The sequence below is a fragment of the Petromyzon marinus genome, chromosome 17, assembly GCF_048934315.1.
Source record: "Petromyzon marinus isolate PM22_M1 ecotype Great Lakes invasive population chromosome 17, UKy_Petmar_22M1.pri1.0, whole genome shotgun sequence".
In the NCBI taxonomy this organism is placed as follows: Eukaryota; Metazoa; Chordata; class Hyperoartia; order Petromyzontiformes; family Petromyzontidae; genus Petromyzon; species Petromyzon marinus.
In genome coordinates, this window is record NC_133683.1 from 21,588,193 (window position 1) to 21,614,912 (window position 26,720).

The following is a 26,720-nucleotide window of genomic DNA, read 5'->3' on the forward strand; positions in this document are numbered from 1 at the left end:
AATAATAATAAGCTTGTGTGTCTCGAGAGACAATTCTTTTGCGCCTTACGAGGTCGGCTGTAGGTTTTGCAGCGCCTCGAATGACTTACAGCTCACCGACGGGATTACAAAATCATGATTTGCTATCAGTTTCATATCCAGTATGTTTCAAAGAAATAAAAAAAGTCAAAGCTATTTAGTAATATATGACACAGAGTCTTGAGCTTGTTGATGACGAGCTTGTGAATGTAGTGGAATAAAGCATTGGAAAACAATCATGCTCATTACCTGTACCCTATACATCATACGTTGACAAGACATTTCTTATTTATCATTCTTACGAGCACGTAAATTATAGAACCGTAACGTAGGCCCATGAATTACAATTTGGTTGGCGATGGAGGGCCCAGGAACAGTTTGGGTATCACTCACCACTGATGTTGAAAATCAGAATATTTAGTTTGACTGGAGGAATCCAATGAGCTATAAAGCCCTTTTTCACAGACGTCCAGTAGTGGCCTAGAATTAAACTCGAGAGAATGCAAGATACCAAAATAGTCTCGTTTGTAAGGTTAACCTGGAGCATTATTCTGCCAGTGACGATTGCTATGCGTAATCCAAATATAGTTATTTACAGGTAATTTTGGGATTGGCCAAATTTTAACCCTAACACTGGCATGATAGGAGTGCAGAGTATAGGAAATGTGAACAAAGCACTTAAAAAATATACAAATAAAACAAAATTATGTTTATCTTACCACATGAAGCCCACAGAGCTTTTTAGCTTATTTTTCAGAAGCGACCTGGTCACAAATGATAGTTCAACAAAGTAGCTTATCACATGGAAATTTAAAGCAGCTAAATAATCGAAATGCATGTTTCGAAATGTGGAGGGAAAACCAGATAATTCTAGATTTGAAGCTTTCGTGACTGCAAGGATTCATACTCTTTGGTTTTTTCGGTAAAGTCACGTAGGTAAAATAAAATAAAACAATTAAATCACGACGTTTCGGAGGCAACACAAGCTTCCGTCTTCTGGTGGAACAGACACAGCAAGATCGCTGCAGCGATGACTGTTCCACCTGAAGACGGAAGCTTGTGTTGCCTCCGAAACGTCGTGATTTAATTGTTTTATTTTATTTTACCTACGTGACTTTACCGAAAAAACCAAAGAGTATAAAACCAGATAACCTGAAGAAAAAATCCACACAACCACGGAGAGAACACGCAAACTCCAAATATACCGCAGCCATCAGGGTTTGGATCGAACCCCCAACCTCCTGCATACCGGGCGAGGAAAATAACATCACACTATCGTTGCCGGCCGTCAGAAACCTCCGTTCATCCCTGAATCTCAAGTTCCTTCACGGATGTAGATGTCAAATAATCGAACGGGAAGCATAAGTCCGAGTCTGTCTGGGTCGTGCTTAAAGTTGTCAGTTACTGATTGTGTTTGCTTTGTTAAATAAAACAAAACATCTTCCTCCCTTTATTATTGTCCGTTAACGAATGTGGTCATGTTTATGTATTTTTTTTTAGTTTTCGACCAGTTCCTTACTCTTGTGATGTGTAAAGTATGTACAGATACTTGCCGTTAGTATTGCGACCTTTGTAATCATGATTGTAACTAAGATCTGTACTGTGTAACATCTATACTATCGCAGGATGTCCATGAAATAGAGCCGAACGGCTTATTGGGCACTTCCTGCTGAAATAAAAAAAAATCTCAATCTATTACGTACATTCATTTACAAAATAATAAAACAAGCACAGCTTTGCGATCTACAAATTAAACTTTTAGAAACAAAAACAGGAATACATACTCGCTGTAGCTGTGGTGTAAATTAACTGGGCTTAAATTCATGTGAAGTTTCCAACAGTGATTGTCCTATGGAGCCACTTACCTCTGCCATATAAACGTGGAATGTCCACAACTAGTTAAGCAATGCAAATTGGAGACGAACACCAGACCTTGCCCGTTTGACCGGACGCTACTGTGACTTTTTGTGAGTTTCCACCAGAATCAGAATATTACATTTTTCCATGCGTGTTGTGTGACAGTATCGAAAACAGTGACACGCGTGCAGACACACAGGGCTCACCGAGGTCTCCCTGCCGTATGTCTGTGCGCGTCGCCCCATTAATGATGAACTGCGGGTTTTCACAAATGTCCTGTGCAAAGAAAGAAATACAATGAGCGATGAGTCTATGAAGAGAAGAGCCCCAAAGCACACTGCTGTGTTGACAATGCAGTACAGTTAAAAACAATGTATCGTTTCCAGGCCATTGTCAATGGACGAATGTTGATCTTCTTTCGCACCGTACGTAGCCAACCGTGCTAATCGGAGGTGCGGGGTGAAATACAACAACGCACGGCTGGAGGAAAGCCTCCCCACGCCACGGTGTTTGTTTGACCACAGTTGACCACGCTGATTTTAGCCATGATTGGAGAGGGAACTCGGGGTGGCCTGGTTCATCGCAAAGTGTGCAAACCAGTATGCCACCGCCCCACCACCCGCCACGTACTGAGAAAATATGTGTACAGTATTAGCCAGCCCTTCCAATTCACGTGACAGGCTGCAGATTTTTTGCCGCACGTAATTTTTCACAGCAAAAAGTCCGCAAAAATATATTCTTCGGAAAACCTTATCAAGCTCGTGTATATGGGTCTAAAATAAAATAAAGCTTTTAAACATAATCAGCTTTCTGCATAATTCTAGAGGATTGGCAAGTATGTACATGAATGTGCCGAATCCCTGCCACAGCAATGAGGAATTTCCACCTTTGAATCAGGAGACCAATGAAGAGTATTTCGCCCCACCCAACACTCAACCACTGCAGCGCATCGCTTCTATACCATTGGGATGCACACACACACACGCTGTATATAAACTTCGCTTTCAGCCTGAACGTTTTCACCAGGTTAATAATTACGCATATATAGCTGTGAATAAAAATAACACATATCCAGAAACATAATGTTAAAATAAGACAAAGTATTGCACCAATGTAATGTAAGGCCCATATATGAATTGTATTTAGACACTACACGGATACATATCGTGTCGTATATAAGATTATGGAATTATTTTAATTGACCAAGTACGCTGAATATAAGTTATTACGATTAAGTTGTGAAAATATACTGCTTTACAATATTTAATAACATATACTCAGTTTTATTTTAACAATGCTTGCGAGAACACGGCACCCTTTATATAAATCTATATACTCTCGCACACACATTCCGCACTCTACAAACAACATTACAATTATTTAATTAACGCCTTAGTGTCAGTGGTTAACACTAAAAGCTTGCGGTTCCCACAACCACTGCCAGCATGAAGACAACGAAGGGGTGGTTCTTGCTCAAATCTACCTTGGGTCTCTTCCAGCGAATCCCCCTGGTTTTGTTGCACCGCCGACCTAGGGATTCGGCGTTGGCTGGGAAATAATCGTCGCAAAACAGACTGCCCTCCGAGAGGCGCTCGGTCCTCAGCGCAATGTAGCTCTGCCCCATGAAGGTCACGGGTTGGTTCACGCTGCCGATGCCACCGCGCCACGCTTTGTAGTGCAAAATTCGATCGCAAATCCAGGACATCATTTCCCTTTTTGGTGGCATGATCGCTCCTCCTGCTGCTGCTGTGTTGTCGTAGTTGCCGCGAACTTAACTTTGTGTTTGCTTACTTTTATTCTCCTTTTTTAACTCAATCTAACTTTTAAAAAATGTGAATTAAAGAACACTTATTTTCACTTGACCCGACGTTGACTGATCCTTGACCGTTTCTTTTGGCATCGTCCAGCAATCGTGCGGGACGTAGGGCCAACAAGGAACGATTTGTTCGTGAAAAAGCGTGAGTCGAAAAAAAGACCCCGCTTTTATTTTGACACCAAAATCCACAGACCACCACAGGGCTCCCACACAATAATCCTCTAAACCATGATGCTGGGAATGGCACACTGTGATTGGCCGGTTAAAGTTGCAGGATGGACCTGAAGGTGACTGACATCCATCTGCCTCCGTTACTGCTCATCATCAACAGGGGTGTTTTCAGAAAATAACGCTGAGTACTCTTAAGTTGTGCATTGTTTATATTTGTACAATGATACACAGTGTCATTGTACAAAAAGTTGACGATATTTGCTTACGTACCGCTTACACATTATTATCATGAGATCAAATAATATTATCATGATATAATTAGCATGCAATGCCCCTGATGTTCACTAAACACACTTACAATTATTGATGCGGTGTTCAATACAATCCCAACGAAAAAAATATTCTACGCATATGTGCGGTCAACCTAATTACGTAGCGCACATTAAAAACATCAAGCTTTTCGCGAACGTCGTCTTTCGCAGGCCCAACATTTCACCCAGAAAATTATGCCTCAATGGGAAACACTGTACGCATCGACGCACCAATTCAAGGATTCACAAACACCCTCAATGGTCGCGCTCACCGCTAGCCGAATATACCCTGAACGTGCGAATAGTAAACACTTTCTGCAGAGTTGACAGTTTCACAGAACGCGACTTGGTGTGCGTTCATGCGTTGTCTCCTCACTCCCGAACGAGCATTGCACCATAAGCACGTGGGGAAAAGGATTACGACGGTCGCCAGGAAGCAGATATAGCCTTCGGCCACAAAATGCCCATAGAGGCATAGACTACACGGCTAAATCCACAGACAGCGCGATGTTCAATACACACAAAAGGCACAATACGTCCCGCGATCACTGCCACATCTCCTGGCTCACTCTGCTGAAGTTGCATTGACACGGCTTAGGCACGTCAATGGTGTGTGTTTTCACTGCTCCAATGCCAAATGAATAATAGGGCCCTGTCACGTGCGCGCAGGCGAAGGCTCGGGTTAGACAGCGGTCTGTCGGGGCGCCCTTCCATGCCCACCGCGAGCACCTCTCTCTCTCTCGCTCACACAAACCAATCTCACGACGCCCCAAGTGTGAAGTCACAATGCCGGCGGGCAGAGAGGGCGGTTGCGGAAAGTAACAGACGACTTCAGCAAACACGACCCTCCTCCTCGTCGTCGTCAGCATTATTTATAATTACTCATAAATAATTACAGCAATTCACTGCCACGCGGGTATCTTGCGCCAATCAGTGATGACGGCGGCGACGACGACGAGGGCTAATTACTCGTAAATAATAATTTCCAGGAAGAAATAATTTAATTCTTTGCCAATCCACTCCTGGATGAAGCCCTCGTCTGAATGCCGTGTCAGTCATCACGACGTCTTGTTTGACCGTGCATGGCCACGCTAGGCAGTGTAAGGTTGTGCTTCTCAGTGCTAACGGTGAAACATCTAACTTTTAAACAGTATGAAGATATATTACGTACAGGGCATTGTTTTGGATCAGTGGAGTGGTGGCGAGGTGATTGGTTCCTACTCCTCTCTCATCAGTGGCGAGCGACATCTGAATCGGTCCTGGGTGCCCCCTTGCACATCAGCACCCCCCCCCCCCTCACCATCCGACACTGACCAGCGAGGTGAGTTTGGGCCAAGCAATTCGTATACTTGACAGGCAGCGTGGATGCCTTCAACCAGAAGTGGACCGGCAAAGCAGTGTACATATATTATTTCGATTTAAAGCTTTCGTGACTGCAATGATTCATCTTCTTTGGTTCTTTCGGTAAAGTCACGTAGAATGATAATAAAATAATAAATTGATAAAATAAAATAACACAATAATATTCTCACGACGTTTCGGCCACAACACAAGCGGCCTTCATCAGGTGAAGGGGGCGAGACTGTCTGGTAGGACAGCGCTGGAGTGAAAGAGCCACGTTCAGATACGGCCTTTAAGCTGTGTGAGAGGAACAAAGCGCCTTGACAAAGGAATTAGCATATAATTTAGCATTGAAATGGCTGAATGATTAGCTTGTGACTGGTCACAGAAATAGCTATGTTAAAAGTTAAAGCATACACACCCGCAGAGGCACCCATTGTTAAATGAATTATCATAGAATTTAGCATTGAAATAGCTAAGTTAAGGCATACACATCCGCAGAGGCACCCCTTGACAATGGAATTAGCATAGAATTTAGCATTGAGATAGCTGAGTGATTAGCTTGTACCTGCTGCAGAAATAGAGCTTGTACCTGCTGCAGAAATAGCTACGTTAAAGTCAGAGCATACACATTCACCGAGGCCCTTAGTACAAATCAAACAGGAGAATTGAGCATTGAAATAACTAGGCGAATCCAGCATTGAAACAACTGAGTGATTAGCTAGTGACTGGTCACAGAAATGACTACACATCTGAGCTATTCACAGTACTATATAGTGAACCAATAAAAACTAAAATATAAATTACCTTCATGTTATCAATTATTATGTCAAGGCGCTTTGTTCCTCTCACACAGCTTAAAGGCCGTATCTGAACGTGGCTCTTTCACTCCAGCGCTGTCCTACCAGACAGTCTCGCCCCCTTCACCTGATGAAGGCCGCTTGTGTTGTGGCCGAAACGTCGTGAGAATATTATTGTGTTATTTTATTTTATCAATTTATTATTTTATTATCATTCTACGTGACTTTACCGAAAGAACCAAAGAAGACATATATTATTATTATTATTTATTAATATAAGTATATGCATTATAAATAACTGACCCCTATAGACGCAGGGTCTGGCTTGTAAAAAAGAAAGGGAGTCACAATGGTTGCTCACCAGCTTCAAGATAAAGGAAACAAAACGGTTGTTCAAGTTGTGACATCCGGTCCATAAATCACCGCAGTCACATTATTTCCTCTGGACACCCATACACAGATGGACTGGTCTTGAGTATGAGTCACGCTTGGCATTGGACTTGCTGAGGTTAGGAATGCATCACAACATCATTGGTTTATGCGGTTTTCCTTACAAGTGGCTTTGGATCTACATTTCATGGAAGGTTCATGAGCAAAACGATTTCCGCGCAGTGCACAACTTACATTGTGTAATGAGGCGTTTCTCGGGATGGATTGTTGTTCTCATTCAGTGCTTCAACATCAAGGGACCTGCTCCCCTTGTTAACAGAAAGGCAAATTGCTGCCGCCATTTGACAGAAATCTAACCGAAGTCCGATGTGTTTTCCGGGTTGTACACATCAGCCCGCTCGATACAGCACAAACTGCAAGGACACCTTAATTAGTTGTAAATAAACGAACCGCCACTGCATCACAAGAACTCGCCAACCGTTCCACCGCAAGGCCGGCAAGAGAAAAGCAATTTCTGCCGACACACACGAGAGAGAGACAGACAGACAGACGCCCTCCGCGCGCGACCTTTTCACAAATTTGCGGTGGGGGGGGGGGGAAATAATGAATAGCGCCACCCCGGAGGGTGCTTGCTTCACCTTGGGACGCATCCACTGGAACTGCATCGGTGCGTTCTGGCTGAAGTAGATGGAGTTGTTGTGGGCGGGGAAGTCTGGGTCCTCGAAGAGCACGTCGTGGCTGAGGCACAAGGTGCGCAGCTCCTCGAAGCTCTTGCCCTGCGTGTCGATGAGGTACGCGTTGCGGTTGCTGATGGCGGTGTTGCGGTAGTTCCCCGAGGAGCCGTGCATGAACGGGTGGCCGGGCGTCGGGCTCGGAGCGGGCCTCGGCTGAGGCAGCACCCGCGTGTTGAAAATGTACGGCATCTCTGGGTTTATCGCGGTGCCGTTTTAAAAATGTGTACGTATTCTACTTCACCGTACTCTGTGCCTTGTGCTGCACGGCATTCACCCTGCGAGGCATCAACACGAAGACTTTTTAAAGATGAATACAAAGGTGAAAATCTGTTGTGGCTATGCGAGCATCCTAATCCCATTTGCACCCACCGTGTGAAATTCAACACTTCAGTTATTTTCAAATTTTAATGCTCAACACTCCATGAAAGAAATAAAAACATACGCTTCTCTAAACACATATGAGAGAGCTATATATATAGTACTGTCTGAAATTTCTACCAGGAGGAAGCTTTAGCACAGGAGGGAGCGCACTGTGTTATGAGCCTGGCAACCTAATTATTGGCCATGGATAACATCAGTGGTGAGTGACATCTGAACTGGTCCTGTGTGGCCACACTGGCCAGTGTGGTGAGGTATGGTCTAATAAGCCCCATGACCGACGTGGTTTTGGGAGGCCTTCACCCAGCAGTGGATTACCAAAGGGCTGTAAATGATTTGCATCAGTAACCTTGTCTTGACTCTGGGCTGCTGGTGTTTACATGAAAATTCTGAAATATTTCCACCATTCAAAATGGGATCTTGCAGTGACTGACAATATACTTTTCCCCACAGACTGACAAATAATGACGTTATTTATTTCTACAAAATAAGTCACTGAACCTAAAAAAGTTTTTCAGGAGGGTCCTGCATTATTCGTGTTTGGCAAATTACTTTAACGAATTTCACAAGTCTTGACTTAAAGCTTTCGTGACTACAGGAATTCATATTACTGGGTCTTTCGGTAAAGTCACGTAGATAGGTTCAAAGAAAATAAGCCCCAAGAATATGAATTTCACAAGGTTTGCAAGGAAAATTTCCCAATATTACCCACAAATTAAGCATTACTAAGTTCATTGTTGTAAACGTAATGTTGCTATTCTTTTCAGCGCTCAAAAAAAAACTCTACCTATGCAGAGCTTTAAAAAAATGCTTTGCTTTACCAACATTGCAAAACCATTGCACACAACAGCACACACTTTTCCAGAAAAAGTATCCCAACGTCAGAGCACAAATCGTTGCAGGAAATCACTGAAGCGCTCATAAATGTACTTAGAAGAACAAAAATTTCCGAAAAACTTCCCGTTTCAAAAACTTCAGAGCACAAATCCTTGCAGGCAATCACTGAAGCACTCATAAATGTACTTAGAAGAACGCAAATTTCCGAAAAACTTCCCGTTTAAAAGTGCAATTACCTTTTGAGAGTGGCCGCAGCATTGCAAGGTAGAACGTCGCGCAGGCAGATACCGATCTTTAAAAATACCCCTCAGCCCGCTGAGGTTTCACCCCTGGCTCAAACCCACTCCCCGGTGGCACAAGGCAGAGAAGTTCTCGTCTCAAGGAACGCCCTCCCTCCCTCTCCCTCTCTCTTCGCTCTCTCTCTGTCTGCTCCTCACGTCACCTGAGCTCTCCCCGGCCCTCACCGCTCTTACACCGTGTTCCGATCCCAGGAACGTTACGGGGACGCGATCGTCCACGGCGGTAGCCGGTAAAGGGCCGGGCCCCAACCATCAAAAGTGGCGCTGTGCCCAGGGCTGCGAGGCCCAGAGCGGGCGCCCCATATAAAGAGGGGCTAATTTTACACAGCGGGGGGGGGGGGGTCCGAGAGCTTACTCCAACTCGCGGTGCCCCAAGATTATTTTCGGTGGCTCGTGCGTTTGTCCATCTCCGTCCGCTTTTTGACTATTAGAAGCTGCCGACAGCGAACCCCCTCGAGACACAACACACAGAGTCAATTGGCGCGCAGAGAGAGGGGCCGAGAGTGGCGGCACGGTATTTGCACGTTTATTTCATTATTTAATTTCGGAAGACGTTTAAAGCCCGCGATAACTGAAGCTATCGTTCAGCCATGCAGCGGCGGCGATATGAAACTGCCGCCTTGTCAACACCAACACACCAAAGTCATTTGCAAATGCTAAAATCAATCACTTTCCCTTGAAGTTAGTGATTGCAGTACTGGTACCAAGTCAAAGCACCCAAGAGTCATTTGACAAGCTGAACGCTAGAGTACCTGTGTACATGCACAAGAGGCAGTCAACAGTTTGCTGAGAATGAGGTACAGTGGCGAGAAAAAGTTTGCGAACCCCAATGATTATGGAAATTCCATAGTTCTACCATGATAGCCTTACTCATGATAGCCTTCTTGAATTAAAAAAACGGTCTTTTATTAAATATCCAATAGGGCTAATATTAAACAATTCCATGTCTTTTGAAGCAACATTAAGTATGAATTAAACAGAGTAATTACGGTTCAGGGTATGTGAAAAGTGAACCCCTGGTTTCATTTGCTAAATTAATGGAATAATTTGAATCAGGTGTTTAAATAATAAGGGAGATCTTCAGCGATGAGTTTGGGAGGCCCCATCCTGTATAAAGATCAGAAACTGTGAGTTTGATCTTCACCGTACAGGTGTATGTGGAAACAAGTGATACCATGATCAAAATAAATCTCTGAGGATCTCAGAAAAATAGTTTCTGATGCTCATCAGGCTGGAAAGGGTTACGAAAAAAATTACAAAGATTTGGGGCTTCACCAATCCACTGTCAGACACAATCTACAAATGTAGAAAGTTAAAGACCATTGTCACTTTTCCCAGGAGCGGTCGTCTGACCAAAATCTCTCCAAAGAATAACCCGGAAAAACCTAAAGGAAGTCACAAAAAACCCCCAAAAAACATCCAAGTATCTGCAGGCCACTCTCGCCTTGGCTAATGTGAGTATTCATGACTCAAATATCAGAAAAAAACTGAACAAGAATGGCATTCTTGGGCAGATAGCAAGGAGGAAACCACTGCTCCCCAAAAAGTTTGCTGCCCGTCTGAAGTTTGCCATAGAGCACAAATAGATGATCCACAAAACTTCTGGAACAATGTTCTCTGGACAGACGAGTCAAAGGTAGAAATTTTTGGCCTCTATGAGAAGTGTAATGCTTAGCGAAAACCAAACGCTGCTTTTGAACAGAAGAACCTCATCCCAACCGTCAAGAATGGTGGTTAGAAATTGTGAAGGTTTGGGGCTGCTCTGCTGCTAGAGGCCCTGGATGGCTCGCCATCATTGACACAACCATGGAATCAGACGATTCTAGAGGAGAATGTCAGGCCCACTTTCTGCTGCATTTAAGAATTACCAAATCTTATACAATTCTCAAACTATTCTGATCGTGCCTCTCATGCAGTGAATTAACTTTTTTTAACGATCAGTGCACACCATTATCGGCAAAAACATGCTCAAACGAGTTTAAAACACCCTTCAACAGAATTCCATTAATGTCCAAAGTTCATCCGTGACATTCCTTTTAATGTGTTAATTTCTGGTTGTCAAGGGATGTAAGGATTAACCCCTGCAAGATTAAATCGATCGTCACAATTCGTGATTTGATGATTTAATCCTTTTTTCTGTTTTACCCTTGTGCAGCCTTTCCAATCTGCACGGGCTGCAGGGTTTCCATGAGCTAATCACAAACAACAAAGTCCATTCTGAATCGCACAACAGTTGCATGAATCACACCGCCAGTGTAGTAAAGCGTTTTTATTGATTTATTGTGACATCATTAGACCTCCTTTGCCGGTACCAAAATATAATAAGGTTTTTCCCCTTTTTTTTCTGGCAATAAAACTGAAACCTTTTTACAAGGATTCATGTCTGCATTAACCACAATACCTGCAGTCAAAATGCAAACAAAAAACATACTATGATAATATATGCATTGTCCTTGAAACTGATTGGTCCACACCAAGGGACGGCTTTCTTTTGAGCCTCGACCCAATTGGTGCTCGACCAGATGACGCCAAAAGAAGTACAGCTCAAAGACAATGCACTATCAAAGTAATGAGGGCTCGGGGTGAGCATCTACATCATTAGACCAATTGGGTCGAGGCTCAAAAGTGGTTGACATTTCCTCCTGTAGGCATGCACCTCCAATTATATATGGGGAGTCAATGGGAAAATATGGATGTGAATATATAATTTCGCTCTCTGGACAACTTTTAAGGTACATACATGTTCTATATATAGAGGGGGGGGGTACCCATATTGTAGTATTAAATTGCATTGCACAACTGTAAACATGCTCCAACTAGCCTATCCAATCCTACTCGCCCTTTCCACATCACAATACCACACTCCACACAAGAGTTCTTGAGCAATGAACAGGGAGGTACACTCTGAATACAGTTAGAAGGATTCATCCTGCAGGTTTGCAAACCAACCACCTTTATAATAGAGGTTTTTTTTGGGGGGGTTAGATCGCGTAAATATATAAATGTGTCGTTAAAACCCGCCACCACTGACTAACATCCACGTTCGCTCTTTGCCGTCGACCCTCAAAAAAAAAGTGATCGAACAATTGGCGCAGACAATACAGGAATAGAGTCCTGGGTGTAACGCTCAACTGCACCCTTTTGATGGCGTCACCGATACAAACACTGCCAGAGACACCAGAGGGGCCCACCTCAATAATCCTTCCCTGGCCACGACGCAATAACACGGAGCGCGCGGCACTCTCAGCTGAAGAGGTGGGTGTGGGATTGGGATGGGATGGAGGGAGTTGGCGGCAGGGGCCTGCCCCCTTGGGTACGCAGCTGAGGGGAGAACACAATAATCTATTTGAGCCACACCTGTGGCTGTATCGAATTTGCCGACCCACGACCAATCACTGGTTTCCGCCTTCGAAGCTGCACTGTCACCCTGACCCATAAAATGTATATTTGGCAACTCGGCTGCTGTGAGAGATGATGAGCTAAAGGAAGGAGTGTGTGTGTGTGTATTGATATGCAACTGAGTTTGGCTCGCAGCAGGATTGTATCGAAATGGTCAAGGCTGGTTGGTCAGGCTCAGGAGGACTTGTGGCCCTGTTTTACGGTGAGGGAAATGCTCCAGTCGGAGGCGATGGGAACGCCCGCATTCTTGACAACCAGCACCGACGAGCTGGCATTGTACCCAAAATGGAGTGCCTTCTTTTTGCCACCTACACACAACCAGCACACGAGGGGACATTTAGCGGAGCGGGGGGCGGGGGGGGGGGTGTCCTGGAAAAACTTTGATAACCCACAAAATATTCTTAGCTCTTTTGGTAAAGTCACGTTGAAGGGAAACAATAAAATAATAAAATATATAAAACAATAAAAATTCTCACGACGTTTCCACCATAACACAAACGGTCGTCATCAGGTGTGAAAAGCAATGGTGTTATGGTCGAAACGTCGTGAGAATTTTTATTGTTTTATATATATTTTATTATTTTATTGTTTCCCTTCAACGTGACTTTACCGAAAGAGCTAAGAATATGAATTATTGCAGTCACGAAAGCTTTAAATCAAAACCCACAAAATGTCATTGTCAAGAACGTAGAGAGGGCATTTGCTCAGGGTGGAGTGATGGCGTCGTGGTTGATGCCCCGCGCTATGAACCTAGCAAGCCGAGCTCACTGGGGAATGATATCTGACATATGAACTCATCATTCTAGGCCTCCCTTCGCCAAATTGCACTGACCAGCGTGGTAAAGTATGGTGAAACAACCCTCAAGGCCGACACAGCATGGGAAGGCCTTTATCCAGTTGTGGATTGACAGAGGAGTGTATATTATTATCAATATTATATATGTAGAATGAGTGGATTTAAAAAAAACGAGAATGATTAAGTTAATTGGCCAGCTACCTGTGGGGAAATTAAATAATAATGATCAAAAGTGGAGTGTAAAGTGTTTTAATGAAACTAGCATGGTTGCTGCTTCTGTGAATGTATACATAAAATAAAATAGTTTGGTGAAAGAGATAAAAAAAATCAAAACAATAAATTGGTCCCTGCAATACAATTCAGTTGTGAGATCGTGCACAATTGTGTCATTCCGATTTAAAGTTTATTTTTGCATTCGAACTAATTTCTGACATTAAGACCCTCCACCACCCAACATAGCCAAACTAGCGAAACTGTCGCGTGTAAAAGCATTTAAACGCTGTGTTCATTAATTATCGCTTCAGCTCACCACTCAGCTCAGAGTCAGAACCTTCGTTTATCCCGGTGAATGCCCACGAGCTATGAAGCTCTTTTTCACAGATGTCCAGTAGACGAACAATTTTCGCAACCAAATCCGTCATTCGCCTAAGCTCACCTGGCAGCGAGCACAGGACGCGCGTGGGACGACGCACACCCACGATCACAACCTTCTCCACCTGCACGCGACACTCCATGGATCCCGCAGAGTCCAGAGACCTTGCCAGGGGAAGAGAAACAACCGCACCCATCACCATTCTCTCTTGAAACCAAATCAAAACCTCTCGCCACAAACGCCATCATAACTCACAGACATTCGTCAATCTACCGCTGGATGAACGAAGATCTCCCCGCTGTGCCCTGTCGATCACGCGGTTGGTGTGATCACACTTCACCGTGCTGGTGAGTAGTGCAGGTTGGTGAAGGGGGGGGGAGAGTCGCAGGACAGGTTTATATATCACTTGCCACTGATGTTAGCTGTGGAAATACATGTCGGCGGGTTTATAGCGCGGTGCGCAAAAACGCTGCGCATCTGCCCCACCCCAATTGCCATTTACACTGAAAAAATATATAATCGGCTCATCTTGTGGACAATAATCCTTCCTCAAGGAGGGCAGAAATATGTATTGCCTTTATAGTTGTAGATCAGACTTCACAGCGAGGGATCCTGAGGACACGATTCAACTGAAGAATGATTTCTATTCGGACAATACAGAGATTATAGGGCTTGCCGTCGCTGCAGCGGTCACATGAGCCAATCACTGTATGATGTAATTTGAATAGAAAACAAATCGATTCTCGCACGCATGATTCATGAGCCATAAGAATAAACTTTACTTGATGACTCGGGCGACTCAATACGGGCCTAGCCAGCAGGCTTATGCAAAGCATGGAACATTGCTCGCACTTGCAAGTGAGCGTGCTGTCGCTGTAGCTGAAGCCACGGTGCAGGAACCGCTGTTGGGTTTTGTAGAGGAACGAATGCCCGTCGTCTATGAACAGCTCTCCTTCAGCACAGCCCTGCGCACAGAGTAACAATCAGCGAAAACATAATCATCATCACAATAATGCCAATGGTGGTGAAATGCTAACTGGCTCGCCCTGTATGCAGGAGGTCGTGGGATCGAGTAAGAGCCTGACGCCTGCTGCTGTATATTTGGAGTGGATTTTTCTCCGGGTCCTGCGGTTTTTCCCTCCACATTTAGAAGCATGTGTTAGAGTATTCGGCTGCTATACATTTCCACGTGATGAGCCACTTCGTTAAGCTATCATTTGTGGCCAGGTTGCTTCTAGAAAAAGAGCTTTATAGTTCAGTGGGCCTTACCTGGAAAAATAAAAATAAACTGTTGAGTTTTTAGCTTAATTTGTAGCTCGCCGCAGCCGCCGTTCGGTATTTACTCCTCGCTCTCGTCGAGTGAGTCGGAATCACTCAGAAGGCAAGCAGCCACCCAATGAGCCAGCACCAATAATTATGTCCCAAGCTCTGCGGTCCTCAAACACTCGAGCCCATTGAGGTGGTGGGGACCACATTTTTGCTGTACCGCCTTCTCCTGGAAAGCCAGGGCATAGCACCTCGACACCCGGGAGATGGGCGTTTCATAATATTTGTGCAACCCAACAAACCCTTGCCTCCACAGTGGTGGATTACATTGCCATCAGATAACAATAAATATATTTAGGTGATGGCGTAATGGCCACACTTGGGCCTCATAGCAAGAACTCCCGAGGTTCAATTCCAGACACGGGCAGCTTTCTCCCCCTGTTCTGCATGTGTTTCATCCTCGTTCACCGGCTTCCTCCCATAGCAAACAAAAAACCCCACAAAATGTAACCGGTGTTGGCCGAACATCCCAATGTCGAAAAGTTACGTTGATCACAAATAGAAATATCGTCCCCTACAATTGAGCCTCCGTGAGGCTTTACTGGACTCGAAAATAACGATGCCAAAGTTTAGCTTTCCAAAATTTAGAGACAATATCATAAGAATTTGAATAGCTCACTCCATTACGATCAAATTAGATATGCTTCAGGAAGGACGCGCGATGAAAAAAGCTCACTCCACGTAGATAAGTACCTGGGCTGTGTAACTTGGGCTGTCTGCACTGCTTTGGCACTTTAAAGTGATTTTCAGCTGCGGTGAGTGACAAGTTCACAGCGATGTTTTACTATTTAAGAGCTCGGCACCACCACTGCAGCGATGCCAAAAGAGCACCCAAGGAATTCACGTTAAAATTGACCTGTGTTTCCTAGCAAAGCCTCAAACTCGAGTGAGACAGCCTGCAATAGACAATCTAGCTTTACCGCTGCACGGTTGGCTACGTACGCTGCGAAAGAAGTTCAAAATAGATACATACATACACGACAAGCATGGTTTGTTTGTTTCTCTGGGATGCATCTTCATTGAACATGACGTAGCACGAGGGAAGCTGTCGTGTGCGTTGTTTCGTGATGCGAGTCAACAGCGTTCAGGCTGGATGGAGGAGCACTGACCCCTGGGTCCACAGCGACAAGCAGGGTGTAGGGATCCTCCTTCATGAGCTCGGTGGAGTCCCGCAGGTTCAGCTTTTGGGGGATGATGGTTCCAGCTCGCTGGTACAGAGGGATCTGAACAAACGGAAAACAAGCAATACAGGGAGCTTGAATGCCTGCCAACTTTACAAATGATGAGTGATAAAATATAAACATAATTCTTTTTTTTTCTCCACATAACACATTCGTGTTGAACCCAGTAGTCTTCCAAACTCATGTTGTCCAGCCGCATTTGATGTAGCAAGATAACTGTCGACTGATTTTGACCTTTTGGGTCCCATTAGCAGAGTCCTTTTTAAACAAATACTGCCTGGTTGGCAAGTCTTTTTGCCAGAGCATTCTCCATTCAGAATGGGACCCTGTTCACCATAAACAGTGATGGTGTAAAAAATAAATAATAAATGCCTGCCCAAATATCGAGTGCAGAATCCTCATGAAAAATCTTTAAGATTCCAGGAATATTTCTGGAATGAGGGATATAATTATGAAATGACACATAGTAAACACGAGGCAACAATAATTAATTCACCCCCTCTACAATTACATTTGTGGTCACGATTCAATAAAATAGCGGATACCCTTTTGCCAAGCAGAATCAATAGCAGCCACACAATTTCCACGAATTTGGAGGTTTGTGTATTGGAAATCATTGTTTTGCCATATTGTGTATTGACAATACGGGACCTTTCTTGCCAATATCAAAATATAACAATAGGTCTTACCCTTTCTGGCAACAAAACAGGTGTTAAAATATTAAAACACCAAACCGAATCCTTTTGAGGGATCCTGTCTGCATTAACCGCACGTACTTGTGGTGAACATGAAAACAAGAAACATGCTCTGATATTATATGCATTGTCTATGAAACTGATTGGTCCACACCAGAGACAGCTTTCTTTTGAGCCTCGTCTCAAAGTGTTAGACCAGAGGACGCCAACAGCACAAAGACAATGCCACTATCAGGACACTTATAGCTCGGGGTGAGCAGCTGTATTGACCATAAGACTCAATTATAATCAATGACTTGTTCAGCACTGTTTCAGCATAAGTCGTCCTGTGTGAAACAGGGCCTGTCATGGGAATGTGGAATTTCCACAACTGGCTCACGGCTGAAAAAAGAGATAAGCTCCACAGCTTTTGCTCAATTAAGCTGAAGAACTCTGGCTTTACCTTGATAACGCAGGGATTTTATTTCAATTAGGGTCATGCTGTTATTGATTTATGGAAGACGTTTATATATCTTACTGCGTATTACTTGAGAAACCAAATTAGTACGAACAATATACCAAATAATCAGCAAAATAATATTCACTCTCCAAAATGTGAGTTTGTTTCCTGAGGGGGAGATGGCCTGACCTGGAAAGCTGACACCAAAGTTCAAAGGGCAGGACAGCTGAACGAGCCACCGACCCCACCGCTATCTGCAAGCCGCAAGGCAAAATCTGCCGAGCGATGTCCGGAATGTGTTTGCGACAACTCACGTTTGGACAAGGTGAAGAGGGAGAGAAAGGGCGGTGGAATGCATGCCACTAATCGTCCATGCATCGCGGCGAACGGACGACAACTACGGACGCGGCTGGGGGAGCGATGAGCCAAACGAAGCCGGTGTCTAAACATAGCAGCGCTCCCTCACCGAGGACATGTTGACACGCTGCGCGAACTTGCCCGGAGCTGGGTAGCGCTTGCGGCTGTGGATGTCGTACCATGCCTGGACGCGAACACACGGACAGGGATATGTATGTATGTTGAACTTTTTTCGAACCGTACGTAACCGACCGTGCTAATTGGAGGTGCGCATAGAGAGATAATGGTCGCCCATCATCTCTCCATCTGCAAAGCGTGCTTGGATGATAAATCCCTTGCTTCATCAGTCAAACACGCTTTGACTGCCTTTGCCTACCCAGCACTCAAGTTGAGTGCACAGATGCACCAGGTAATTGTTTAAGGCTAAGCTTGCCTAGGTGAGGCCAAGACTATGTTTAGATACCAATGCATGGTCTAGCATCTAACCTTTGCTGTCAAGACTGCAATGTAGTGGAGTCACTCATGATCATGGCGACGCTTCCCACTAATGGATTGCACAGACAAAGACACAGGTCGCCCATATAGCCTTAACTGACTATGAAGGCTGGCATGGCACAAGACGGGGTAGGTGGCCAGCACCACGCCCGGACGCCTTTGTCTCCCCCAATGGAAATGTTTACACACCGCACCAGGTACTCATTTGAGGCTGATTCAACCCTAGAGGAGGCCCAGGACCGGTTCAGATAATTGTCACTCGTTGTTGGCCATGAGCGGGAATCGAACTCGGGTCAATATATTCATAGCGCAGCACTCTGACCGCTGCACTACTACCCCCCACGCACCGCGCACAGACGCACGTGGACTTATACGTACACAACAACTGCAACGTGTGCACTCAAACACACAGGACCATGGCCAAGGTTCTAAAACACGCCCATCTCGGGTTGCTTATACCGCTCATCTTTGCCACCGTGTTTCCAACAACAAACAATACAAATGGAAAGTCATGGAGTTGAGAATAAGCGCCGATATGATCATGACAAAGGAATGACCGATTCGGTACATGTTACTTCAGCGGGCGGGACGATGACTCTTCCGCAAGGGGAGACCGTGTGAAGGTTAAGATGGCAAGAAAATACCTCGTTTCTCCCAGGGAGGTAAACTTGCACCGTATTCACGTTGTCCTCAGTCACCGGCCGGGCCAACAGGGCATTGCCTACAAAACAATGGGGACGTTCATCAGGGAAAGCATGGACCCTGCAATCATGAACTCATAGTGACACCGGCGAGTGTGGAAGCAAATTTCGTAAATAAAACTAAAAAAGCAATTTTTATTTTACAAGGTAAGGCCCACTGAGCTACACAGCTCTTTTTCAGACGCAACCTGGCCACAAATGATAGCGCAGCAAAGTGGCTTATCATGTGGAAAATTACAGCAGCCAAAAACTCGAAATGCACATTTATAAATGTGGAAGGAAAAGCCGGAGGATCCAGAGAAAAATCCACACAACCACGGGGAGAACATCCAAACTCCAAATATACAGGTGTCAGGGACGAGATCGTACTAACGACCTCCTCTACACCAGGTGAGGTAGTTAACATCGCACCACCATCGCTGAACACAATTTAAAACACGGTATATGCAAATACATTATTTAGATGGCAGGGGCATGCAAAGGATGAGGAATGGGTGACCACCATTGGGGATTTTTCTTCCTTTTTGTCGTACGGCCGATGTAGACACAGAGCAATAACTACAATTTCACATGCAGGTGGTCGAGCCAGACAACCACAGCATCAGGAGCAGTGGAGTGTTATCGCTGTGATGTCTCCTTCGTATTTGTGGATCGGGCATTGCATCGTTATACGGTCTGTTCTGGATGACCACAGTCACACACTGAAGAGTTACGATGGGGGAGGGGGGGGTAAGTAGGGGTGAGGAAAGAGGTAGGGGAGAGGAGGGAAGAAATGGAGGGGCGGGGGGGAGGGAAGAGGAAGAGAATGGGCAGTGGAGAAGAGGTGAGCTTTACCTGTTCATTATCTCAAAACGTGACATGTGTTGTCTTAACAGCAGGGAGATTTACGAAAGGAACCAACTTGGGGGTTTTACGCCAAATTATCAGCAGCGCATTTCAAGTAAAATTGCGTGCATTAAATGTGTATGATGTAAGAAATGAATGAATCCACGTGTAGTCAGTGATACGTTGTAACGTCAGCCGCGTTTTAACTTAATGTGCTGTGCCATTGGCAGAGGCCACTTTGCAGCCAGAACCTCCTGAGCTCAACCACCAATCCACCACGATATGGCAAAAAATCTTAATACTCCACGTTAAAAAATCGCTTTGTAAATTAAACCTCGCTCACAACCAATCCCGCAACATTATCGTTGAAAAAATAATTATATATCATTTAAAATGGTCACGTGTTAAACGTGTGGACGTATCTCACCGATCATGTACTGATCCTCCAGAACAAACGTCTCCTCATCCGACGGAAATTCAACCCAGAGAGGACTGCAAAGGACACTGGCAGTGAGCAACCCTTTAAAGTACCGCATTGGAACACGACAACACAACAAAAAGACAAAGATCCCCCGTATAGCCTTAACAGACTGTTGGGGCAAGTGCTGTTAGCAAGCACCTATGAAGGCCAGCACGACACACGAGGGGGTGGGTGGCCAACACCACGCACGGCCGCCTTTGTCTCCCCAGTAGCAATGTTTACACACCGCACCAGGTACTCATTTGAGGCTGAGGACCGGTTCAGATAATTGTCATTGATGCTGGCCGTGAGCGGGAATCGAACCCGGATCACCCGGTTTGTAGCGCAGCGTAGCGCTAACCGCTACACCACCGCCAGCACACAACGCACTTGAGACCGCTGACACTTTTCCATGTCCAGCTTCAAGTGGGCTCATGGGAGCCTGGAACAGCCCAGTTGCCGTTCAGGGATTATCAGCATGGAAAGGGTCCGTGTCCTCACGTAACCCTGAGCCATTAGATTTAGATTATATTTATTAATTTCTGCAGGGAGAGCCCAATGAGCTGTTAGGCTCCATTTCATGGGCGTCCTGCGGCGGTACAGATGTTGCACAGCACAGATCATGAAGGGCCCCGTGCCCCGACCCCCGCCCCCATATCCCCTTTACTTTTGTTCCTCTCCCCTTGCCTTCCCCCGTATAAAAACCCCACGTTCCCGCTCACAGTCCCTACCAGGTGAGTGGGGCAGTGAGCCCAACCGTCCCCCCTTCCCAGAACCCCTGGAGCACCGAGTACGGGCTTTTGTAACCCCCCCTCCCCCCCCCCGTATTATGGTTCATGCCTTTTACGGGGATCTTGTCAAAATACAACAAAGGGCCCCATGGGCTCAGCCCCTCCTTCAACGAGGGGAGTAAGGAGATGAATCGCGACGACACTGTTCGAGTCCATGCTCAAGACCGTCCCTTTTTCCTCTGATTGCCTCCCTCGGGCCCCTGGATATGCGGTCGCTTTTTGACGCCATATTAATCCAACCCGTATCGCTGTAGCGAGACCATTTAAGGCAGAGATGAACTTTTCTTAATCATCCCGCAACGTGTCTAACAAAAAAACACGGCCGTGCAGTCGAGCAGAGCGATGGACACCACTGAACGTGCATCCCATTGCCACCACGTCGATCCTGTGACATCGCAAACGGTTCCAAGGTCGTCCCAGCTAAATGCGACTCTGTTTTCGCTTCCCGAGCCCACTTGGGAATCGGATCAGCCCAGTAGCGCCGCCACGGGGACACGGCATCGAGCGCCATTCGTGAACTCAGTCAGCACCCTTCCCATTGGCTGAGGAAACACAGCAAAATTCCACAAAGATCCCACATATCGCCTTAACAGACTGTTGGGGCAAGTGCTGTTAGCGGGCACTTATCAAGGCCGGCATGGCACAGCAGGGCGTGAGTGGCCAATACCACGTCCGGCCGCCTTTGTCTCCCCAATGCTGTTGTTTACGCACCATAGCAGGTACTTAATTCGGTCAACCTAGGGTTAGGCACAGGACCAAGACAAACACATATTGTCAGCGGGAATCTAACTCAGGTCGCCGAGTGCACAATGCAGCGCAATAACCACTGCCGCCACCCTTCTCCACGGCTATCAAACACCCAGTTAGTGAACTCAGTCGGGCACCCTCCCCCGTGAAGACAACTCTCCAGCTCGCGCGACGTGCCTGCGCGCGGGCGGAAGGAGCTCACCGCATGACGGGCTGGCCGGTGCGGTGCGCGCGGTAGAACTGGGTGTACCAGTACGGCAGCAGCGCGTAGCGCAGCGCCACCGCCCGCCGGATCAGCTTCTCCCCGCTGGCGCCCATGAGCCAAGGCTCGCGCCGAACCTTGGCCGAGTGGACGCGGAAGAACGGCTGCAGCGAGCCGGCCTGGAACCAGCGCAGCACCATCGCTTGCGACTGAGGCTCTTCGAAGAAGCCGCCCACGTCCGCTGCGACACGCGAGCGCGCCGTCGCCCCCGAGAGCGACCGCTGGGTTCAGTCGTTGAGCCGTGACGTGTCAGTACAAGTTGTGAGTGCCCCTGCCTCTGTCCACCCCAGTGGTATAAACGTGTAAAACCGCGGCGAGTCGATCCGCAGGTCTCGCGCTGTGAGTGGGGTAAAGTGTGGGTGATGCCACCTCTTGTGTAGAAGAGTGAGTAGGCAAAATTCCCTCCACTCAAGGGGATCTCTCCAGAGCTCACTCTGGTGGAGGCCTTTCCACCAAAAGTGGCGGTGAACATGAAATTGCAGGGCGCTACCTTAACCTTTACCGAATATCAAAAGGTTTCACACTCAATCAAATGTAGGAGATTGCACGTCTCCTGGCTTCTGGAGACATTCATCCAGCTGCAGATAGACTGGTCAGGATGATGATGACGGTGACGATGTAATGCAACAGTGTGTCCCACCAGAAAAAAACTGTGTGTGTGTGCGCGTGAAAAAACCTCCACACAGCGAGATCCCACACACGCTGAGGCTCAGCAGCATCGGTGTGGACATGCGAAGGTAATCCCACGTTGCCAGGCTGTCCCCTGTCCACACCGCACCTGGAGAGAGACCTCTCAGTCAATCTTGCTGGCATGGCAGCCATAAGCAGGGAACGTACCTGATAGGACATCCACCATTGAGATGGCCGCGTGGGTCAGAGGTCAAAACACTGAGCCATCACCGATGAGAAGATTAAAATTTGGATTGTATGTTTTGTGAGTTTATGGTCTCAGCCAGGTCTACCAAGTAAATATGCAGCAGTGGGTATTGGTGACAATATACTTCGCTGAGATCGAAATCGGTCCACACAGTGGTCTGTCACTGCTGTCAGTCGGTTGCATTTGCTCAAAGTTATTTTAATGATGACCTAAGACAAGAGGACCACAATGTACTTCTTCAGGAACTACTGATAGTTGTTTGCATATGCACAAAGGCTGCGTGATTTTTTACAAATTATTGTGTTGCTGTTTGAAACGTATAGTTTTCCAGCCTGTACTATAAATCTGTTACGAATGCTTTTTCTCGTCATTTACTGATCTGATCACCAATTACTGCGCGAGCTAAAGAAACGCTATCACATCGAATTTATGTTGTTTTCTGAATTGCCACGTGACAAACGTTTACCCATGGAGGGCATGTGGCAAAGTGCTCCCCCCGAGTGTACGGATTAAAAAAAAGGCACGAAAAGAATTGAGTTGCGCTGCTTCTGCAGGATACGCAACGCTCTGTGAGGGTTCCCAATGGACGCCAATACCATCACCAGAATAACACCGGGGGCGCGGAAAAATTACCCAAATCAAATGTAACATGCGCTCCCAGATAACAGCCAGGATAGCTTCCGGACAAATATCATGACGTCCTCACGAGCACCCAGTTGGCAAACAAACAAAAAGTCAACACGAGAATAACGCAAATAATACATCGTCACCTTCCGGCCCACTTGACCTCAACCATCTGAAAAACAATTCCACTCCGGCGCCTTCGCGCCAATGTGCCACCCCTTCCTCGCCACGTTCGCCGGGCGAGCAGCCGCGCGCCCCCACCGCAGTCGGCCTCGAGGGCCCGCTCACCGTAGCGCTGCGATCCTGCGAAGAACGAGCGGGTGAGCACGAAGGGCCGCTCCAGGCCTCCCGACCTCCTCACGAGCCCGGCCGCCGACGCCATTTGCTGCAAAATGTCAGAAGCGGCGTCAGCGGAGCGAGCGGCGACGCGCAGCGCAGGGCCGCTGCGAGTCGCCGCTCCCTGGCATCCCGCACGCGGTGGTTCTAGACCGCCGGCAAAGTCACGCTGAGCGGGGAAGTGGGTAAGACCCAGTAAGGGTGGGTCACGGAATTTGGTAGTGGCAGTGTTGGCGATGATGGTGATAGCGGTGGTGGTCGCGGCGTTGGTGGTGGTGGTAGCGGCGGCAGTCGCAGCAGCAAGGTAATGGTAGTGGTGGTACTGGCGGTGTTGGAAGGAGCACCAGCATGGCAATGGTAGTGGTGGTACTGGCGGTGTTGGTAGTAGCACCAGCATGGCAATGGCAGTGGTGGTACTGGCGGTGTCGGTAGTAGCACCAGCATGGCAATGGCAGTGGTGGTACTGGCGGTGTTGGTAGTAGCACCAGCATGGCAATGGCAGTGGCTGCGGTGCTGGCGGTGCTAGCGTCACCTGGTAGAAGCCGTACAGGTTGTGGTTGTCTCGATGCTCCCAGCCACCCCAGTGTAGACAGTTCCTGGGCACCGTCTTCTCGATGGAGTGGAACACGGCCGGCTCGTTCATGTCGTTCCACGTGAACAGCGCCGCCGTCGAGTTCTACAACGATCAACGCAAAACACACGAGAGATGTTCATCAACATCGGCATCATCGTTGACAATATACCTACGGGATCTAACCCAAACAAAACCAATTATTAATCATGTTGTTCTTGAAAGCCTACAACACTTCACCATGCTGGTCAGTGTGGGTTACCAAAGGATGGCCTCAGGACCGGTTCAGATATCGCTCGCTCCCGACGAGAGCCGTTGATGGGGATCCAACCCAGGTCGCTGGGCTAACCACGATGCCACCGCTCCATTCGTAGCACCAACACATTCCATCTAATCACCCTGCCGCACTTTCAGGACTGTGACGCGATCAGAGAAACGCGACTTTGAATTTGCTGTGATCTCACAAAGCAAATTAAAATTAAATAACTACATTGGCACGGCAGTGAACCTTGGGTTCGAATCCGCATTGCTTTCTGAAATTAAAACCAGGTTCAAGTTGTTCGTCTCAGATTGGTGGCCAACGATGCTACATAAAAGATCCACCATCACCACCATCACCACCGTCATCATCGTATTACATGAGTGCGTTATCATGACTCAATTCGAGTCATGATAATTAAAATGATATAATTTGGGCTGTCGTGGAAGAGTGCACCCCGAATTTATTGTGCAAACGAAAAGGCCAATTGAAGGATTTTTGAGAATTCCAGTGAAAGAAATCTCACGTGCGATTCATTCTCTCTCGCAAGGGGCACAGTGCTCTTGTGACACAAAGCTATCAGAATTGCAACACGAGAGAAAGAACACAAGAAACAATGTAAAAGAGGTGAACTGTTACTGTCTATTGCAATATAATAATATAATTTATTTATCCAAGTAACCCTCACTAAGTGTCAAGACTTTTTGTCAGCAGGGCCGTGCATTGCGATTTTAGCCAATTTCATTTTTTCAAGGAGTGTTTCGTGTGTCTGAGGAAACAGGGTTACCCACAGTAAACCTAACACACGAGGAGATACTGAAAGGTTCACACAGATGGGTTCATGACCCCCATTCACTGTACCACCATGAGCTCAATTAGCCATATGAAGTCGATGTTTTTTTTCACGTAATGATTATGATGTTGACATATTTCACATAAGCGGTTCCACATCACATTGCATCACAATCCTAACAATCCGGATTTAAAAAAAAAAACCTTCAAAAACGCACCGCACGTTTGTGTCTGGCAAGTAGGATATGTTTCGTTACCTTGTAGTTGCAGTAATCAAACTTGCTCGCGTACCAATCACGCACGTCTGGGTTGGTCAGGTCCAGATATGAGGAGAGGCCTTCCACATAAAATATTAAAAAGGCGTATTAATATTTTGTAGGCTCACACTTGAAAGCCCTCCCCCCGGTGATCCGCGCTGTCTACTCTGGGCCCCCTCTTCAAGTCCACCCCATGCCGTGTGAAGAAATAAACAATGAGGGCGACGTGACGTTTCACCAAACCGTGCCCTGTTTTAATGTACACACTGAATGATCCTTGTAAGCTCAAGAGTGGCGAGTGATTGGCGAACTGGCGAACTGGGCACGGACGCTCGCTTCACCACAACCAGCTTGGTGAAGTATAATCCAACCACTCCCGTGTTAGGGCACTGTAAATGTACCGGTTTTTGATTGAAATCGTAGAGCATCACACTCACTGAATGATCCTTGTAAGCTCAAGACCTTCTTTCTCTCTTCTGCCTAAAACTGCTTTGAAAACAAAGCTATAGATGCACCTCCTATTCCCCGATGATGCATAAGCCCCACTGTTTTGTACAGCATCTTACAATGCGTATGTATTTAGATAATATTGTATGAATATTGATAATACGTTACATCCCTTTGTCAGTCAGACTGGTGGATGAAGGCCTACTCACACTCTATCAGTCATAGATCAACATTCCCGCACCTCCAATTAGCACGGTTGGCTACGTATGGTGCGAAAGAAGTTGAACTTACATACATACATACTGTCATGGGAGTTGCTTGGCTATACTTCACCACGGTGGTCAGTGCGGGTTGGTGGAGATAAGTAGTTGGAGGGGCCGAGGAGTGGTTCAGATTTTGCTCAACGCTGACGTTGGTCGTGGCTGAGCATCAAACTCTGAGCGCCGTGTGTAAAACAAACTAAACTAAAACTAAGCTATTTCTATTTTACCAGGTAAGGCCCAAGTGATCTATATAGATATTTTTCAGAAGCCACCTGG

At 46.4% G+C, this 26,720-nt stretch overlaps 2 protein-coding genes across 6 annotated transcripts in view; both read right to left on the bottom strand.

Moving 5' to 3' along the window:
* LOC116943170 (calpain small subunit 2-like) overlaps positions 1 to 11,070 on the bottom strand; it is a 66,180-nt gene extending 55,110 nt beyond the window's left edge. For all 3 annotated transcript variants that reach the window (XM_032955778.2, XM_076067723.1, XM_032955776.2), the window contains exons 1-3: positions 8,890 to 11,070; positions 7,343 to 7,713; positions 2,082 to 2,151 (exon numbers count right to left, since the gene is read on the bottom strand). In XM_032955778.2, the coding sequence (XP_032811669.2) occupies positions 2,082 to 2,151; positions 7,343 to 7,627 (355 nt within the window). In that variant the 5' untranslated portion in view covers positions 7,628 to 7,713; positions 8,890 to 11,070. The remainder of the gene's footprint in view (positions 1 to 2,081; positions 2,152 to 7,342; positions 7,714 to 8,889) is intronic.
* A 136-nt stretch (positions 11,071 to 11,206) lies between these two features.
* Positions 11,207 to 26,720, bottom strand: part of LOC116943169 (neutral alpha-glucosidase AB-like) — a 30,753-nt gene continuing 15,239 nt past the window's right edge. For all 3 annotated transcript variants that reach the window (XM_076067721.1, XM_032955775.2, XM_076067722.1), the window contains 12 exons: positions 25,735 to 25,814; positions 24,388 to 24,531; positions 23,808 to 23,904; positions 22,695 to 22,796; positions 21,959 to 22,199; positions 20,186 to 20,250; positions 18,877 to 18,953; positions 17,847 to 17,921; positions 16,175 to 16,288; positions 14,592 to 14,704; positions 13,803 to 13,903; positions 11,207 to 12,659 (listed from right to left, as the gene is read on the bottom strand). In XM_076067721.1, the coding sequence (XP_075923836.1) occupies positions 12,526 to 12,659; positions 13,803 to 13,903; positions 14,592 to 14,704; positions 16,175 to 16,288; positions 17,847 to 17,921; positions 18,877 to 18,953; positions 20,186 to 20,250; positions 21,959 to 22,199; positions 22,695 to 22,796; positions 23,808 to 23,904; positions 24,388 to 24,531; positions 25,735 to 25,814 (1,343 nt within the window). In that variant the 3' untranslated portion in view covers positions 11,207 to 12,525. The remainder of the gene's footprint in view (positions 12,660 to 13,802; positions 13,904 to 14,591; positions 14,705 to 16,174; positions 16,289 to 17,846; positions 17,922 to 18,876; positions 18,954 to 20,185; positions 20,251 to 21,958; positions 22,200 to 22,694; positions 22,797 to 23,807; positions 23,905 to 24,387; positions 24,532 to 25,734; positions 25,815 to 26,720) is intronic.